This window comes from Scyliorhinus canicula, chromosome 6, assembly GCF_902713615.1.
Source record: "Scyliorhinus canicula chromosome 6, sScyCan1.1, whole genome shotgun sequence".
NCBI classification, from domain to species: Eukaryota; Metazoa; Chordata; class Chondrichthyes; order Carcharhiniformes; family Scyliorhinidae; genus Scyliorhinus; species Scyliorhinus canicula.
This window is the reverse complement of record NC_052151.1, coordinates 80,155,600-80,174,456: the sequence shown is the minus strand read 5'-3', so window position 1 is coordinate 80,174,456 and position 18,857 is coordinate 80,155,600. Positions and strand designations below refer to the sequence as shown.

At 43.1% G+C, this 18,857-nt stretch overlaps 1 protein-coding gene across 7 annotated transcripts in view; it reads left to right on the top strand.

The window, feature by feature from the left end:
* The first annotated feature begins 458 nt into the window (after window positions 1-458).
* Window positions 459-18,857, top strand: part of LOC119967264 (glycoprotein endo-alpha-1,2-mannosidase-like) — a 39,647-nt gene continuing 21,248 nt past the window's right edge. For 2 of the 7 annotated variants that reach the window (XM_038799567.1, XM_038799563.1), the window contains exons 1-2: window positions 956-1,058; window positions 14,865-15,938. In XM_038799567.1, coding sequence (XP_038655495.1) covers window positions 15,389-15,938 — 550 coding nt within the window. In that variant the 5' untranslated portion in view covers window positions 956-1,058; window positions 14,865-15,388. Of the gene's footprint in view, window positions 561-955; window positions 1,059-9,026; window positions 9,153-10,874; window positions 10,894-14,864; window positions 15,939-18,857 lie in introns of those variants that run through there. The other 5 variants (XM_038799566.1, XM_038799562.1, XM_038799564.1 and 2 more) reach the window with 4 other exon arrangements.

Genomic DNA, 18,857 nt, shown 5'->3' with positions numbered 1-18,857 from the left:
TCCCCCCAAAAAATGTGAAGGGCAAAATATCACCTTTTACCTGCTACTGAATACCAATGGCCTTTGACCAGGAGGCAGATGAGGCTGTGAACAATTTCTGAACAAGACTGAGTAATGAGATCAGCAATTGTAAATTCAAATAAACAGTCTACTAGATTAACTCATTTGGGATCTTGCCCCCTTATGTACAAAAAACTCTTGCAAAGGACAAGCTTGCAATATCTCAGGCCGTAGACCAGTGATGACTGACCTCGTGAGTAGGCCACGAGTGGCCTTCCTTCATCCGTTAGCTGCAAGATTGAAATTGGGAATTTTCACTAAATATGTAGAATATTTCATAACAGGTTACAAAAAACTTTTAATCATTTTATATATTACTTGAACTATCATCAACGTCAAGTAGTAAAAACAAAATTAATATTTGCACTTGATTGCATGTGGGGAGGACAGGGCTCTCGGAGTCAGAGTGAATGTTGTGCGCAATCACCTCCATGTGCCCTTGCTTTACGTGCGTCTCACTTATACCAGCAGGAACAAAGCTACGAGGATGGAAACCTGCGGTATGTGGCAACTCTGTGCAATGGTCAATAAAATGTCTCGTGGGCTGCACTGAAGGCAGCTTGCCAACCCCTGCTGTGTAGGCATTGGCGAAACACAGTAACCATGAGCAGACCGAGGAAGATGCTGAGGGGGGAGCGGGAGAAACGTTTGTGAGGTTGATTAGTGGTGTGTTTAACCAAAGGAATTTTAACGGAAACTGGCATTTAGAATTGATTGTTTCCAACCCATTTCAGCACCAACGGACTGAATGAGGTGGAAAAGCTGACGTCTGTCACCTTGATTGGCAGACCGCAGAGGCGGCTGCTTGATTGATTGACAGACGCCAGAAACTCGCGCGCCCCCGACCCACTTCGGGGCGGTCTCGCGCGCGCGCGCAGCCGTGTTGCGCGTGTGACGACAGTTCCGGTTGGATGTGCATTGTGGTTCGCGCGCGCAGCCGGTTTGAGGTGGATGTGGGCGGGTGATGCACCTGGTAATGGTCAGCGCGAGGGGAGGAGGTGAGCGGGGCCGGGAGCGGGAGGTATATTGTGGCTGCAGCTTTCACCCACCCCTGAGCTGATGCATTTGTTGTTCTCTGCAGAGATGGCTGCACACCCAGGAGTGAGAGAGAAAGCCTGCAGATTCTTTATTTTCACACTTTTGGATAGAGGATCAAATAATCCAGTTTATTCACAATTTTCACCTGTCCTGATGAAAGATAACTGACCTGAAAAAGTTGACTTTTCCCCTTGGAATCAGTGACCCGAGGGCTAGAGATTTAAGGTGGAAGGTTTACAGAGGATGTGAGGAAAATCTTTGCCCAGAGGGTGGTGAGGGTCAGGAAGTTGCTGCCTGAAAGGATAGTGGTGGCAGAGACCCCACCCCCCCCAAAAAAAACATTTTAAGAAGAATGAAGATGTGTACTTGCAATGCTAAGACATTCAAGGTTTAGCACACTGGGTTAAATCGCTGGCTTTCAAAACAGACCTAGGCAGGCCAGCAGCACGGTTCAATTCCCGTACCAGCCTTCCCGAACAGGCGCCGGAATGTGGCGACTAGGGGCTTTTCACAGTAACTTAATTGAAGCCTACTCGTGACAATAAGCGATTTTCTTTTCATTTCATTTCAAGGCCATGGGCCAAGTGCTGGAAAACGGGATTTGAATACCGAGGTAGTTGCTTTTGACTGGTTCAGATCTGATGAGCCGAACGGTCTTCTCTGTGCTACAGGATTCTATTACTCGATGACGTTTCCTTTTTTAGTTCAGGCTTCCTTCAGTTTTATTTTGTCTTTTAATTTTGTTTTTTTCCAATGGAAATTGAGTTTTTCTCCAAATGAATTAATAAATGAGAGAGCGAGCGTGAGCTGCATGCTTGAGGTTATTTGGAGTGTCTTAATATGTTTTCACTGTTCATTGTTAGCCCTATGAGGCCCAGCAATGTTACTGTGCGAAATTCATGTTGCATGTCTTTGATTGTTCCATTAAAGAGCAAGAGGGTAGCCAGAGAAGAGGGTTGGTCCATTCAAGAATATTGGAGGGAATCTGTATGGAACCAGGGGAAATGAGAGAGATACTAAATGAATACTTTGCCTCAGTATTCACCAAAGAGAAGGACTTGGTGGATGAGGAGTATAGGGTAGAGTGTGAAGATATACTGAGTCATGTTGATATTAATAAAGAGGAGGTATTGGGCATCTTGAGCATTAAAGCAGATAAGTCCCCAGGGCCTAATGGGATCAACTCAGAATACTGAGGGAGGCAAGGGAGAAAATTGCTAGGGCCTTGACAGTAATCTTTGTATCCACATTGGCTACAGGTGAAGTTCCAGAGGACTGGAGAGTAGCCAATGTTGTTCCATTGTTTCAGAAGGGCAGCAGGGATAATCCAGGAAATTATAGGCCGGTGAGCCTTAAATCAGTGGCAGGGAAACTATTGGAAAAGATTCTTAGAGGTAGGATTTACTCACATTTGGAAACAAATGGACTTATTAGTGATAGACAGCATGGTTTTGTGAAGGGGAGGCTGTGCCTCTCCAATTTGATCAAATTTATCGAGCAGGTGACATAGATGAGGGAAATGCAGTAGATGTATACATTGACTTCAGTAAGCCTTTGACAAGGTACCTCATGGTAGACTGGTACAAAAGGTGAAGTCACATGGGATCAGAGGAGAGCTGGCAAGTTGGTTATAGAACTAGCTTGGGCACAGAAGACAGAGGGTAGCAGTAGAAGGGTGCTTTTTTTGAATGGAAGGTGGTGACTTGTGGCGTTCCACAAGGATCAGTTCTGGGGCCTTTGTTGTTTGTGGTGTATATAAATGATTTGGAAGAAAATGTAGCTGGTCTGATTAGTAAGTTCATAGCCGAAACAAAAATTGGTGGATTTGCGGATAGTGAAGAGGATTGTCCGAGGATACAGCAGGATATAAACTGGTTGGAGTCTTGGGTGGAGAAATGGCAGATGGAGTTTAATCTGGACAAGTGTATGGAAATGCACTTTGGAACACCCAATGCATGTAGGAATTACACAATAAACGGTAGAACTCTTGCAAGTACTGACAGCCAGTGCATGTCCACTGATCACTGAAAGTGGCAACGCATGTGGATAAAGTGGCTAAGAAGGCATGCATGCTGGCCGCCATCGGTCGGGGCATTGAATATAAAAATTGGCAAGTCATGTTGCAGCTGTACAGGACCTTAGATAGGCCTCATTTGCAATATTGTGTACAATTCTGGTTGCTACACTATCAAAAGGATGTGGATGCATTGGAGAGGACAGAGAAGCGGTTTACCAGGATGTTGCCTGGTTTGGAGGGCATTAGCTATGAGGAGAGGCTAGATAAACTCGGTCTGTTCTCACTGGAACGCCAGGTTGAGATGCTATCTGATCGAGATCGACAAGATTGAATGGCATATACAGAGTGGATAGTTAGATGCTCGTTCCGAGGGGTAGAAGAGTCAAGTGCCAGGAGATGTAGGTTTAAAGTGCATGGGGAATAGTTTAGAACAGATGTGCGAGGCAAATCTTTTACACAAGAGGGTGGCAAATGTATCGAACAAGCTGCCTGGGGAGATGGTGGCCTTTAAGGGACATCTAAACAAACATATGAATAGGGTGGGAATGGAAGGATCCAGACTCCGTAAGAGCAGCCGGTTTTAGTTTAGGCAGGTACCATGGTCGGCGCAGGCTTGTGTTGTATTGTTTTTTTTTCTCTGTACTGACTGTTTTGTTTTAAATTGCCTAACCTTTCAGTGCTGATGGATAACTCGAACCGGGTGGCTGACCCAAAGCTGCCAAATGTTTTCCATTAATATTATAACTTTTTTGTTGTGGAGTTATCTTTTATGATCGCAATAATTTTGATTCCATATAATTGTAGATTATAGTAAGGGTGAGCAATATTTGATTTGATAACTGAGGTGAGAATAATTACCCAAGTTGAAGTAAGAAAGAAGTGTTTGGGTCTTCCAAAACCCTGCACAATTGTAGAAATACTTATTTGTACCTCAATCCCCTTGTAATAATAGCCAACGTACGATTTGATTTCCTATTTGAATATAGGCGTCACGGTAGCAACAGTGGGTCGCACTGTTGCTTTACAGCGCCAGGTTCTCCGGTTCAATTCCCGGCTTGGGTCACTGTCTGTGGAGTCTGCGCATTCTTCCTGTATCTGAGTGGGTTTCCTCCGTGTGAACAAAGAAAATTACAGCACAGGAACAGGCCCTTCGGCCCTCCCAGCCTGTACTGATCCAGATCCTTTATCTAAACCTGTCGCATATTTTCCAAAGATCTACTTCCCTCTGTTCCCCGCCGTTCATATATCTGTCTAGATGCATCTTAAATGATGCTATCGTGCCCGCCTCTACCACCTCCGCTGGCAAAGCGTTCCAGGCACCCACCACCCTCTGCGTAAAAAACTTTCCATGCACATCTCTCTTAAACTTTCCCCCTCTCACCTTGAAATCGTGACCCCTTGTAATTGACACCCCCACTCTTGGAAAAAGCTTGTTGCTATCCACCCTGTGCATACCTCTCATAATTTTGTAGACCTCAATCAGGTCCCCCCTCAACCTCCGGCTTTCCAACGAAAACAATCCTAATCTACTCAACCTTTCTTTATAGCTAGCATCCTCCATGCCAGGCAACATCCTGGTGAGCCTCCTCTGCACCCTCTCTAAAACATCCACATCCTTCTGGTAATGTGGCGACCAGAACTGCATGCTGTATTCCAAATGTGACCTAACCAAAGTCTTATACAACTGTAAGATGATCTGCCGACTGTTGTACTCAATACCCCGTCCGATGAAGGCAAGCATGCTGTATGCCTTCTTGACCACTCTATCGACCTGTTTTGCCACCTCAGGGTGCAATGGACCTGAACTCCCAGCTCTCTCTGTACATCAATTTTCCCCAGGACTCTTCCATTGACCGTATAGTCTGCTCTTGAATTAGATCTTCCAAAATGCATCACCTCGCATTTGCCTGGATTGAGCTCCATCTTCCATTTCTCTGCCCAATTCTCCAATCTACCTATATTTTGCTGTATTCTGACAGTCCCCCTCACTATCTGCAACTCCACTAATCTTAGTATCATCTGAAAACTTGCTAATCAGACCACCTATACCTTCAGCCAGATCATTTACGCACGGATCCCTGTGGAACACCACTGGTCACCCTTCTCCATTTTGAGACACTCCCTTCCACCACTACTCTCTGTCTCCTGCTGCCCAGCCAGTCCTTTATCCATCTAGCTAGTACACCCTGAACCCCATGCGACTTCACTTTTTCCATCAACCTGCCATGGGAAACTTTATCAAACGCCTTACTGAAGTCCATGTATATGACATCTACAGCCCTTCCCTCAGCAATTAACTTTGTCACTTCCTCAAAGAATTTTATTAGGTTTGTAAGACATGACCTTCCCTGCACAAAACCATGCTGCTTATCACTGATAAGTCTATTTTCTTCCAAATGTGAATAGATCCTATCCCTTCTCCAACAGTTTGCCTACCAATGACATCAAGTTCACAGGTCTATAATTTCCTGGATTATCCCTGCTACCCATCTTAAACAAAGGGACAACATTAGCAATTCTCCAGTCCTCCGGGACCACTCCCATGCTCAAGGATGCTGCAAAGATATCTGTTAAGGCCCCAGCTATTTAGTCCCTCGTTTCCCTCAGTAACCTGGAATAGATCCTATCCGGTCCTGGGGACGTGTCCACCTTAATGCCTTTTGGAATACCCAAAACGTCCCCCTTCCTTAAGCCGACTTGACCTAGAGTATTTAAACATCCATCCATAACCTCAACATCCGTCATGTCCCTCTCCTTGGTGAATACCGATGTAAAGTACTCATTAAGGATCTCACCCATTTCCTCTGACTTCACGCATAAATTCCCTCTTTTGTCTTTGAGTGAGCCAATCCTTTCTTTAGTTACCCTCTTGCTCCTCATATACGAAGAAAAGGCTTTGGGATTTTCCTTAACCCTGTTAGCCAAAGATATTTCATGACCCCTTTTAGACCTCTTTATTGCGTGTTTGAGATTTGTCCTACTTTCCCGATATTTCTCCAAAGCTTCATCAGTTTTAAGTCACCTAGATCTTATGTATGCTTCCTTTTTCATCTTCGCTAGTCTCACATTTTCACCCGTCATCCATGGTTCCCCTATCTTGTCATTTCTATCCCTCATTTTCACAGGGACATGTCTGTCCTGCACTCTAATCAACCTTTCCTTAAAAGACTCTCTCATTTCAAATGTGGATTTACCCCTAAACAACTGCTCCCAATCCACATTCCCTAGCTCCTGCCGAATTTTGTTACACTTGGCCTTTCCCCAGTTTAGCACTCTTCCTTTAGGACCATTCTCGTCTTTGTCCATGAGTATTCTAAAACTTACCGAATTGTGAACGCTAGTCCCAAAGTAATCATCGACTGAAACTTCAACCACCTGGCCGGATCATTCTCCAATGCCAGGTCCAGTATGGCCCCTTCCCGAGTTGGACTATTTACATACAGCTCTAAAAAAATTCTCCTGGATGCTCCTTACAAATTCTGCCCCATCTACACCTCCAACACTACATGAGTCCCATTCAATTTTGGGGAAGTTAAAATCTCCCATCACGACCACCCTATTGCTCCTACATTTTTCCATAATCTGTCTACAAATTTGTACCTCTACTTCACGCTCGCTTTTGGGACGCCTGTAGTAAAGACCCAACAATGTTACTGCACCCTTCCTATTTCTTAGCTCTACCTATATTGCCTCAGTGCTCGAAAGTTCCATAGTGCCCTTCTTAATCACAGCTGTGATATCATCTCTGACCAGTAATGCAACTCCTCCACCCCTTTTACCTCGCTCTCTATCCCTCCTGAAGTATCTATACCCTGGGATATTTAGTTGCCAATCTTGTCCTTCCCTCAACCAATAACATCATATTCCCAGGTACTAATCCAAGCCCTAAATTCATCTGCGTTACGTGCTACACTTCTCTCATTAAAACAAATGCACCTCAGACCACCTGTCCCTTTGCGTTCATCATCTCTTCCCTGTCTACTCTTTTCCTTAGTCACAATGAGTTTATTATCTAGTACCTTATTGGCTTTAGTTGCTGCCTCTTTACTGACCTCTAACTTCCTAATCTGGTTCCCATCCCCCAGCCACATTAGTTTAAAACCTCCCCAACAGTGTTAGCAAAAGCACCCCATAGGACATTGGTTCCAGTCCTGCCCAGGTGTAGACCAACCGATTTGTAATGGTCCCTCCGCCCCCAGAACCGGTTCCAATGTCCCAAAAATCTGAACCCTTCCCTCCTGCACCATCTCTCAAGCCACGTATTCATTCTGACTATTCTTGAATTTCTACTCTGACTGTCTCGTGGTACGGGTAGCAATCCTGAGATTACTACCTTTGAAGTCCTACTTTTTAACTTGTCTCCTAACTGCCTAAATTCTGATTGTAGGACCTCATCCCGTTTTTTACCTATAGCGTTGGTGCCTATATGCACCACGACAACTGGCTGTTCACCCTCCCCCTTCAGTATGTCCTGCAGCCGATCTGAGACATCACTGACCCATGCACCCGTGAGGCAACATACCGTTCGAGAGTCTCGTTTTCGACCACAGAAACGCCTGTCTACTCCCCTTACGATTGAATCACCGATGACTATAGTCCTGGCTACCTGCCTTCCCCTGGTGAGTCATCTCCCCCAACAGTATCCAAAACGGTATACTTGTTTGGAGGGAGATGACTTCAGGGGACACCTGCACTGCCTTCCTACTCTTTCTCTGCCTTTTGGTCACCCATTCCCTGTCTCCCTCATCATTCCTAATCTGCGGTGTGACCAACTCACTGAACGTGCTTTCCATGACCTCCTCAGCATCGCGGATGCTCCAAAGTGAGTCCATTCGCTGCTCCTGAGCCGTCATGCGGTCTAACAGGAGCTGCAGCTGGACACACTTCCCGCACATAAAGTAGTCAGGGGCATCGGCCGCGTCCCTGAACTCCCACATTGAGCACAAGAAGCATAACACGGGTCTGGGATCTCCTGCCATTTTTATACTTTACCTTAACTGATTACAAATATAATATCAAATAATGAATAAGTGAAAGGAATAAAGATTTTACTTACCAATCGCAATACTTACCAACACACGAAGAGTTAAATTTCTCCCAGCTACCGCTAATTGGAGCACTTTCCTTACCAGCCAATCAGGTCACTGCTTTGCTGTGATGTAACTCTTCAAATTTATCCCCAAAGACCCTGTGGCCGCTGTTTAATCGGCGAAGCAGCTAGTTTAAATACTCGCCGCTCAACTCTTGCTCCGCCCACTCCGACAGCTGAATTCCTGCCGAAAAGACTCAAATCGGCGAAGCGGCTAGTTTAAATACTCATTGCGCGTCTCTTTGGCTCCACCCACTCCCATCAGCTAAATTCCCGCCGAAAAATGTGCTCCAGTTTCCTCTCCAGTCACGAAAGACGTGCTGTTAGGTAATTTGGACATTCTGAATTATCTGTGTGCCTGAACAGGCAGCGGAATGTGGCGACTAGGAGTTTTCCACAATAACGTCACTGCAGTGTTAATATAAGCCGACTTGTGACAATAAAGATTATTATTAGAGTTATCCCTTCATTCCTTCCCTCCCTCCCATTAGGATGGAAGTATACCAGTTTGAACTAAACAAAGTTCTAACATATTTTCCCAGTCTGCACAGGTTCTACCAGGCGGTGGCTCACCAAGATAATGTATTGGAGAGGAGATGCAAGATGCACAATGGAATAATAGCATTTATTAACATGAAGAATTAATCTGAAACAGAGATCAAAGGGAGGGGAGAAACAGACATCAGAGGGACGGGAATATGAAGCAAAGTGAAATGGATAGTGTACAGGTATAAATGCTGCCAATTTGGTGTACAAGGTTGATAAACTGCAGGCCCACGTAGCCTCATTTTTTTATTTGGTTACAGTGATGGCAATAAGAGACTGGCTAAAACAAGGGGAGGAATGGACACCTATTCTGGCTACAATGGAAAGAAAGGGAACGATAAAACAAGGAGTACAGTAGTAGCGCTGATCAAGGATGCTGGTACAGCAAGGGAAAGGAATGAGGTACTTGATGGTTCAAAGAATCTGTTTGGTTTGAATTATAGTTCACTAGAGTAAGGTGAAAGGGAAGCCTGCTTGGTTCTCACAATCTCACTCGAATCAGGTTTGCAGGCGGAGAGGGCAATGTACCTATCAGATGCCAATTTCAGCCAGTTCACTTGTGCTGTCTTCATCTTTGAAAACTGAAAATACAACTTCGTAATGTAGGTCGTTATGAAGGGCTATAACAACAAAATGTGAGTTTTACTCTGGGATCAGAGGGAGGGGAAATATGAAGTAGAGTACGATGGGTTTTGAGTGTACAGGTGTATATGCCCCCAATTTGGTGTTCGAGATCGACAAACTGCAGGCCCACCTAGCCACATTTTCTATACTCCTGAGAGATGCTACTCCAGAATGCTGACAGACTCATGGGCTTTTGGCGTGTTTTAAATGTGCTAGCGTAGGTAGGGTACAGCAGTGTAGCCTTTTCATTGGGAGTCAGCTGTAAGTTAATAACTGACTCTGGGGTCTCAACCTCAAAAATAATTTTTCGCCCTCCAGTTCTATTCCGAAGTCTGAACCTTCTCTCATTTATCATAGAATTTACAGTGCAGAAGGAGGCCATTCGGCCCATCGAGTCTGCACCAGCTCTTGGAAAGAGCGCCCTACCCAAGGTCAACACCTCCACCCTATCCCCATAACCCAGTAACCCCACCCAACACTAAGGGCAATTTTGGACACTTAGGGCAATTTATCATGGCCAATCCACCTAACCTGCACATCTTTGGACTGAGAGAGGAAACCGGAACACCGGGAGGAACCCCACGCACACACTGGGAGGATGTGCAGGGCTAGATCTATTAAATTAGAACACAAATGATATGTTGGGTTTTGTTGCAATGGGATTGGAGCACAAAAATTCAGTCTTGCTACAATCGTACAGGGCTCTGGTGAGGCCATACCTGGAATACTATGTGCAATTTTAGTCTCCACATTTATGGAAGGATATACTTCCATTGGAGGCGGTACAGCAATGGTACATAAAATTGGTCCCTCGGATGGGAGAGTTGCTGAGCAACAAAAGGCTGTGTACATTGGATCGATGTTCCCACGAGTTTAGAAGAATGAGAGGTGAAAGGGTAGATACTGAGACATTGTTTTGCCTGGCTGGAGAATCTGGAGTGTAGGGGCATGGTCTCAGGTTGAGGGGCTGATAATTTTGAACTGTGATGAAGAAAAATGTCTTCACTTAAAGGATTGTGAATCTTTGGCCTTTTCAGGGAATCAAGGTGTATGGGTAATGGACGGGAAAGTGGAATTGAAGCTGTAGATTAACCATGGTAGAAATTTCATGGCAGAGCAATTCGATGGGCTACAGTGTTTTCAGCTCCTATTTCTTGGTTTTAGGAATGAAGTGGGTTAAATGGACAATGTTTCAGTGGGAGAGCACTTGAGAAACTATGTTCACAATATCTTTAAGTTTAGCGTAGTGTTGAAAAGCATAAGGAAAATAATCAAATGAAAATACTGAATTGATGGAGAGCTAATTTCAGTAAATTGAGGAGTTATTTGGTCTAGTGGATTGGAATCAAAGATCTTCAGGTAAAATATTAAATGAGCTGTTAATCATGTTTGCTACACCACCAAAGTAAATAAATAATCAATTCCATTCTCCCATTCCGAAGGTGAACATCCTTGATTCTTTTAAGAAACAATTGGATGCTGAAATGAGACGACTTGAGGATTTCTGTGGAAGCATTAAGTAAGATGAATCAAATAGTCTTTTTCATAATTTCATAATTGAGCTCATTATTCATTCACTTGGAAACTCAGTGCCCACATTACAGGTATTTATTTACTTAGTGTAATGAACCACTTGACCGTGGTATTGACCGTTAAACTGCAGAGAAGCCCTCCTGGAGTCCAAGGACCTTAATTTCAAATCCTTTGCATTATGATTTGCTGACATTAATTGAATACATTTTGAAATAACTTTTGTTATTGCCTGTTGATGGTTACTGATAGGTAGGGCTGAAAAATTTGCAAAACGTGCATAATTGTTTGGGTTAAGTTCCATATTAGGGTTGATTGACCTGCACAGACAATACAATCTCAAACCCAGGTAATATAGTTGAGCTATGAATCATTGTTTATAATCTTCATTAGTGTAACAAGTAGGCTTACATTAACACTGCAGTGAAGGGCAGCACGGTGGCCTAGTGGTTAGCACAACCGCCTCGCGGCGCTGAGGTCCCAGGTTCGATCCCGGCTCTGGGTCACTGTCTGTGTGGAGTTTGCACATTCTCCCCGTGTCTGCGTGGGTTTCGCCCCCACAACCCAAAAATATGCAGAGTAGGTGGATTGGCCACGCTAAATTGCCCCTTAATTGGAAAAAATAATTGGGTAATCTAAATTTTAAAAAAAACCCCAAAAAAACAAAAAAAAAAAACTGCAGTGAAGTTACTGTGAAAAGCCCCTAGTCGCCACACTCCAGCGCCTGTTCGGGTACACTGAGGGAGAATTCAGAATGTCCAATTCACCTAACAAGCATGTCTTTCAGGAATTGTAGGAGGAAACCAGAGGCAACCCACGCAGACACGGGGAAAATGTGCAGACTCCACACAGACTGTGACCCAAGCCGGGAATCGAACCCGGGTCCCTGCCGCTGTGAAGCAACAGTGCTAACCATAAATGAGATGAGTTGTAGCACCGGTAAAACAGGCTGATTGCACGTGTGTTGTATAGATACGCTAAAAAGAATTAAGCAAAATAACTCCACTTGAGTACACACAGACTCAAAACACTGTGAAAAGGGCTACATTTTTATCCATTGCTGCTTTATGCATTGCAGCAAATGCCAGATAAATGCTGTGAGATGTAAATGTTCCATGTAAAACTACTAAAAGAAGCATTCGCCACACATAATTAAATCAGCTGAACAAAGTTAGAGTGATGGGAATTTTAGTTCCACCTGAAGTGTCTTTTTGAAGCTCTTTATACCAGAGGCGGGTCGTCTCCTGAAGAAAGCCCGTAGCAGCTTTCAGAGCTATCCTGGTATATCACTACAAACCTGAGGTCTGTGCTTTCAGGTTTTTTTTTTAACCATATTCAGATCTCTAGTTTCAGAAATATATCACTCGCAGCCTTTCTGGAAAGAGAGAGAGAGAGAGTGTCCTGGTCTTTGTTTGCGGCCTGTAATGACTTTCCTGTTGATTCATTCAGGTTCTTTGCAGTTCCACTCGCAACCTTTTTGGAGAAAACATGGAGGGGAGAGAGTCTTTGTCCCTGTGCTTCCAGGAGTCAAATTGAACTCCCTGGAACTCTGGCTGTTGTTTCTTAAAGTCTGTGTCCAGGGTACTGGAAGCACAAGGGCTGCTTCTTAAGGAGGGCCTCATCCCGTCATCAAGAACACAGTTTCTTGTAGCTGCGTGTCTGAAAATGAGTAATGAAGCTTTTGGCACCTCTCCAGGTGGCATTGGCCTGTACTTTTGCTGTGCAGAGGTTCGAGTTCACTGCTGAACACTAATTGGGCTTCAAGGTGCTGTGTGATAACACAATGTGTGAGTGTCCTCCACTTTCGAAAGAATCAAGATATATATCCTTGTTTTATATTTTGATACAATATTTCAGTAACTGGTCGGATGGAAACTTTATATAATATCCAAAGTGCAATGTACTGAGTCAAGAGACTATTCAGTCTTTCTCAGTTCTAGTTCATTCATGTTCATCGACACTTCAGAGGGTTTCCAGTATGACTAAATGAAGGTGCTGCGTTATGAATCTGTGCAAAAGACGTAATTGCATTGTTACCCAAATCGGGAAACTGTCCAGCAATCTGCAACCTCTGAACAGAATCTAGTTCGCGATAGTAATTGATCCTTAATGCAGGCATGAAGGTTAAAGGGAGTTTTGGCAATGGGAGATCTCAAAGATATATATAGTTATCAAAAAATCTGGAAGCTCTGTGATTGAGGAAAAACAGTTACCAATAATAAGTTCAATGACTTGGAGGAGGGGGCTGAAGAGTGGGTCAGTAAATTTGCTGATGACACCAAGATTGGTGGAGTTGTGGATGAGGTGGAGGGCTGTTGTAGGCTGCAAAGAGACATTGATAGGATGCAGAGCTGGGCTGAAAAATGGCAGATGGAGTTTAACCCTGGTAAGTGCGAGGTGATTAATTTTGGTAGAAAAAAATTTGAATGCGGATTACAGGGTCAACGGCAGGGTTCTGAGGAATGTGGAGGAACAGAGAGATCTTGGGATTCATGTCCACAGATCTCTGAAGATTGTCACTCTAGTGGATAGAGCTGTGAAGAAGGCTTATAGTGTGTTAGCGTTTATTAACAGGGGGCTTGAGTTTAAGAGCCGCGGGGTTATGCTGCAACTATACATGACCCTGGTGAGACCACATTTGGAGTATTGTGTGCAGTTCTGGTCACCTCATTATAGGAAGGATGTGGAGGCATTGGAAAGGGTGCAAAGGAGATTTACCAGGATGCTGCCTGGTTTGCAGGATAGGTCTTAAGAGGAATGGTTGAGGGAGCTAGGGCTTTTCTCTTTGGAGCGGAGGAGGATAAGAGGTGACTTAATAGATGTTTAAAATATGACGAGGAGATATATAGAGTGGACGTTCAGAGACTATTTCCTCGGGTGGATGTCGCTGTTACAAGGGGGCATAACTATAAGGTTCAGGGTGGGAGGTATAGGAGGGACATCCGAGGTAGGTTCTTTACTCAGAGTGGTTAGGGTGTGGAATGGACTGCCTGCTGTGATAGTGGAGTCGGACACTTTAGGAACTTTCAAGCGGTTATTGGATAGGCACATGGAGCACACCAGAATGACAGGGAGTGGGATAGTTTGATCTTGTTTTCGGACAATGCTCGGCACAACATCGAGGGACGAAGGGCCTGTTCTGTGCTGTACTGTTCTATGTTCTATGAAGTATACTTGGTTGCAGATGAGCATACGTATCTGCACAAAGTTTAAATTTAATCATAATTGTGTGCTATTTAATCATTTTGAGATTAGAGCATAACATTGAAATCCACTGAATCATTGCTGTCCTTCCAATTAATTTTAAAAGTGAAGCTTTCTCGAGTTTGACTGAATGGTTGGTGAGGAGAGACTTCTACAGACATTCTCGTGTGAGAATGTCTTATGGTCAAATGCCTGTGGATCTATTTGCTCTGGTGCAAACTATCTACGGGTGCATGTTTCCTTTTTGCTGGTAGTACTTATATTATGTTATGCTCCCACCTACGTTGAATTGCAAATTTGCTCGTTTTTGAAAGACTCCCTTGGATAAACTTGGCGATTGCTCAACCTGTACTGATCCAGCTATTTACTACCATTTCACAGCTGTTTTTGCTCTCACTTCCTAACTCATTCAGATCTCTGGAATATTTCTTCATCTTTTCATTTCAAGGTCTCATGTTTAAAAGGTTATCTGTAAGTTTTAGTTTTTTATTTTGTTTTGCTCGGTGGCACCTTGAAATATGCCTTCCTGTGTTGAAACTTTTTTTTAACTCCACTTCCCTTTTCTGTCATTACTTTTCAGTTTCATCTTTTGCCACAGCCCCAACTCTATTTTTGGTCCTGAGCTGACGATATCCAAATCATAGTGAAACTTAATCATATATTTAAATTGCAGGGAAAAGTAACTATTTTCTACCTGAAAAAAAGTTTGTTAGGTAATGGCTGAGGGGAAAATAAATCTGTTTTTCTTTATTCCAGGCTTTAATTCCATACACAGTTAACAAATTGCATTTGCAAAAACAACAGCTGTTGCCTCCCTTCAAAAAAATGGAACATCAAGAGATGTCCAACACAGAAACTGCTACTGTAATTAAGGAGGATTTTTGAAGATGTAACTGATTATTAAGAGTGATTACAAGGCAATTGTAAAATTATTTTTCAATAACTGGGACTTCGTGTAAGACAAGGCGATGAGAAGAAAAATTTTCCAGACCCTCTGAATTTCTGTTTTTCTGAAAGGCAGTTTTTTCTCATTCAATAGGGAGCATCAGTAAATATCTTCAGATATGGACAAATGGAAAGATTAATTTTAATATTGCCATTGGACAGGCAGAATTTGTCTGTCTTCGAAGTGACTCTCAGAACTATAAATACTGTAAAATGCTGAGCCATAAAAGCAAGACCTAAAATCATTGGACTGAGACTTGCAGAAGAGATGCTGGATTTCTATTAATTTCTCCCTGATGCTGTACTTGTGGATTTAGTCAATAGAGTATGTCATAATGGCTAGATTTCGCAGAAAAACGTGGATCACATTGCTGCTTTTTATTTTATTTGTCTTTGGTGTCATGATGGGCTTGAAGACTCTGAGACCTGAAGGAGCTGGGTTTGGAGATGGTGTAGGACTGGAATTATTGCCACAACTTCGTCCTCGAGCTGATGTTGGTGAGCGCCGAGCTGATCTCCCCAAAGTTGAAAAGTCAAGAGAAAGTGGAACTCCTCGTGATTCAAAAATGAATGACCATCTTGGTGTGACGAAAAGAACACCCATATCTGATACAAACCTGGATCAACTTCCTCCAGTGAATTATGATTTGCATGCATTTTATTATTCATGGTATGGAAACCAACAGTTTGATGGTAAATATATACACTGGAATCACCCGCTGGTTCCCCATTGGGATCCTAAAATAGCAAGCAGCTATCCTAAAGGAAGGCACATTCCACCAGAAGACATTGGCGCCAATTTCTATCCTGAGCTAGGAGCTTACAGTTCAAGGGATCCTGCAGTTCTCAATGCACACATGAAACAACTCCGAGCAGCTGCAATAGGTAACCTGATTATTATTGCATTGAAATTGGCTTTGTTGAGTGTAATTTAATCTGACTGGTGTAATTGTTTTGTTTTTCTTTCTCCCGCTGCCACTCCTCCACCTCCCCATTTGAAACAATAAATTTCTATATGTCAGCAGTAGCTGAAATATTTAGACTCATTATACACATAACAACTCAATCATCAGACAGATAATCTGATAAACTACTCCGAATTATTACTAGAAAAAACTATTAGTTGCACATGAATGGAAAGTAACTAAACAGCTGCCAGAATTTGCTCTTCCATTCGTTTACATTAAAATTGAACCAAGCTACATTGATTTTAGCACCAACATTAACACTAACACGTCTGGTATTTATCGGATTTTGATGAAAGGCTGCAGATCTGAAATTTTGTCTGTTTCTTTATCCAAAGTTGCTGCCTAAATATTTCTAGCATTGTTTTTATTTCAGATTTCCAGCATCAGCTCCATTCTGATGTTTAAAATGTATATAATGCTCCTGTGAAGTGCCATGGGATGTTGTGCTATATTAACGTTTCTGTCATGTGAGCCTATGAACTCTCATTCCAAGCAAATCACTCGTATCTTTAGTAAAGGAGAGGAATACTTTATAAAAAAATAAATAAAAAAATTCTGACAGTGCTGATTAATATTAGGTACAGTTTCATGGGAATGCTGACAAGCACCAAGTCACCTTTCTCGGTGCGTACGTGTAGCTGAACGCAAAGTCTATCCAAGTGCAATTTCTAACAGATCAAGGGATAGTGAAATGACATGGGAACCACCCAACTAATTTTTCTCATCTGTAGCCTGAGTAATATGAATTTGATTAGTGTGCTCCGTACAGCCTGGGGATCAAACCTCTGAACATTTGGCTTGCATGAAATTTAAAAAAAATAATTTTATCCCCTTGCCTCCTTTTCTTACCCCTTCTTAACCAATAAGTGTTCAAGCTGGCTACACTGCTCCAATTGCTGCCTTGGCTTTGCTCATCTACTGTACAGATCATAGATTAAATCTGGGATCATTCTTGCTTATATAGCTGGGCAACCTTTTGGACAAACTCACTGCAGTACCCAGGATCAATAGTTTTGCCTCTGGCAACATTGAGTGTTAAATCTTGCACAAAAGATGAGCCCACAGCGACTACTTCACTGTTTAGTTCAATGTGTTATCTTTGTTCTGAATATTACTCACTTGCTAATTGCAGACATCGGTGTTTTTTGCTTTGTATGTTCCGGTCCTGTGGGAATTTTCACCATCTTATAAGGCATATTAATACAAGGTGGATATTGTCTCTCAAAAGATTCCTCATCAGCTTTTCGCCAGTAAACTCTGTTTCAGTGAAATAGCAGCTTTTCAAATAAAATGGTGGAAAAGATTAGCTTGCAGCTTCCCAGCTAATTCAATACCAGCATCCTAAGAGAAGGATCAGCAGGGGGCGATCCACAACCAAAATTAGAAGAGACATCAAGTGAATCAGGAAGGCATAGAATGTCTAGACTAGTTAAGTCACAAGGGAATTTGGCAAGATTGGGTGGTATTTATTTTAATGCACCGAGTCTGACGCAAGGCAGATGAGTTGAGGGCCCAAATTAAAGCATGGGGGCAGAATTGACAGCTCAATATTCCAGGTTTTAGGATTTTCAGCTGAAACAGGGAAGGAGGTAACAGAGGTGGAATGTTGCCATTTTGATCAGGGATTCCAATTACAGCAGTAAGGAGGGACAACATCTTTGGTTCTTCAAATGGAGTCTTATGTGTAGAACCTAAAAGCCAAAGAGGATCAATCACAGGGTTGGGAGTATTCTATACACACCTAAGAGTCCAAGAGAAATAGAAGAGCAAATATGTAGGCACGTTTCAAAGAAGTATGAAAGTAATAGCGGGGAATTTCAACTTGCCCAACATTAACTGGGGTAGTCGTAGTGTGAACGGTTTAGAGGGAGCGGTTGTGCCCAGGAGAAATTTTGAAGCCAGTTTGTAGAAGGCCTTACAAGAGAGGCGGTGGTGCTGTACTTTTAGGCAATGAAGCCAGGAAAGTGGTTGAAGTATCAGTGGGGAAGCATTTTCAGACCGTGATCAGAAGTCTGTTGGATTCAGGATTGTTATGGAAAAGGACAAATAACATCGGTTTAAAAAAAGGATAATGTCCTAAAAGAAGATTTTAGGGAGCTAGGTTGCAAGTTGAAAAGTAGGACTTCAAATGTACTTATTTTAGGATTACTACCAGTGCCACATGTGAGTCAGAGTAGAAACTGCAGGATACAGAGGATGAATATGTGGCTGAAAGGATGGTGCAAGGGAGGGGGAGATTTCAGATTCCTGGGGCGTTGGGACTAGTTTGGGGGAGGTAGGAGGGACCAGCAAGAACTGGACGGATTAGACCTTGGACCGATACAAATGTCCATGGGGGAGGGAGTGTACTTGGCTGGAGCGGTTGGGAAGGGTTTAAACTAATATGGCAGAGGGATGTGAGTCTATGTAAGGATTCTGAGCAGGGGGAATCGAGAACAAGTGAAAAAGCCATCAAGGAAAATAAGAAAGTGGTAGGCGGAGAAATCGAGCCAGAATCCGATGAGGCCACAGTAAAAAAAAATAAAAAAATACTAGGAATGGGACAAGGAACTTGGAAAAGGACTCGCCTTAAGGTTTTGAACGCTCGGAACATTCGAAATAAAATGGATGAATTAGTTCCGTAGATAGATGTAAAGGGGCATGCCACAGTTGGGATTGTGAGGACATGGCTTCAAGTTGACCATAGTTGGAAAGTAAACATTGAGGGCTATTCCGTTCTTTTGGAAGGAAAGGAAAAGATTACAGTAGAGTCGCATTGTTGATTAAAGAAGATATCAATACAATATTGAGGACCAATATTAGCATACACCTTGTGGAATCTGTGCGGGTCGAGTTA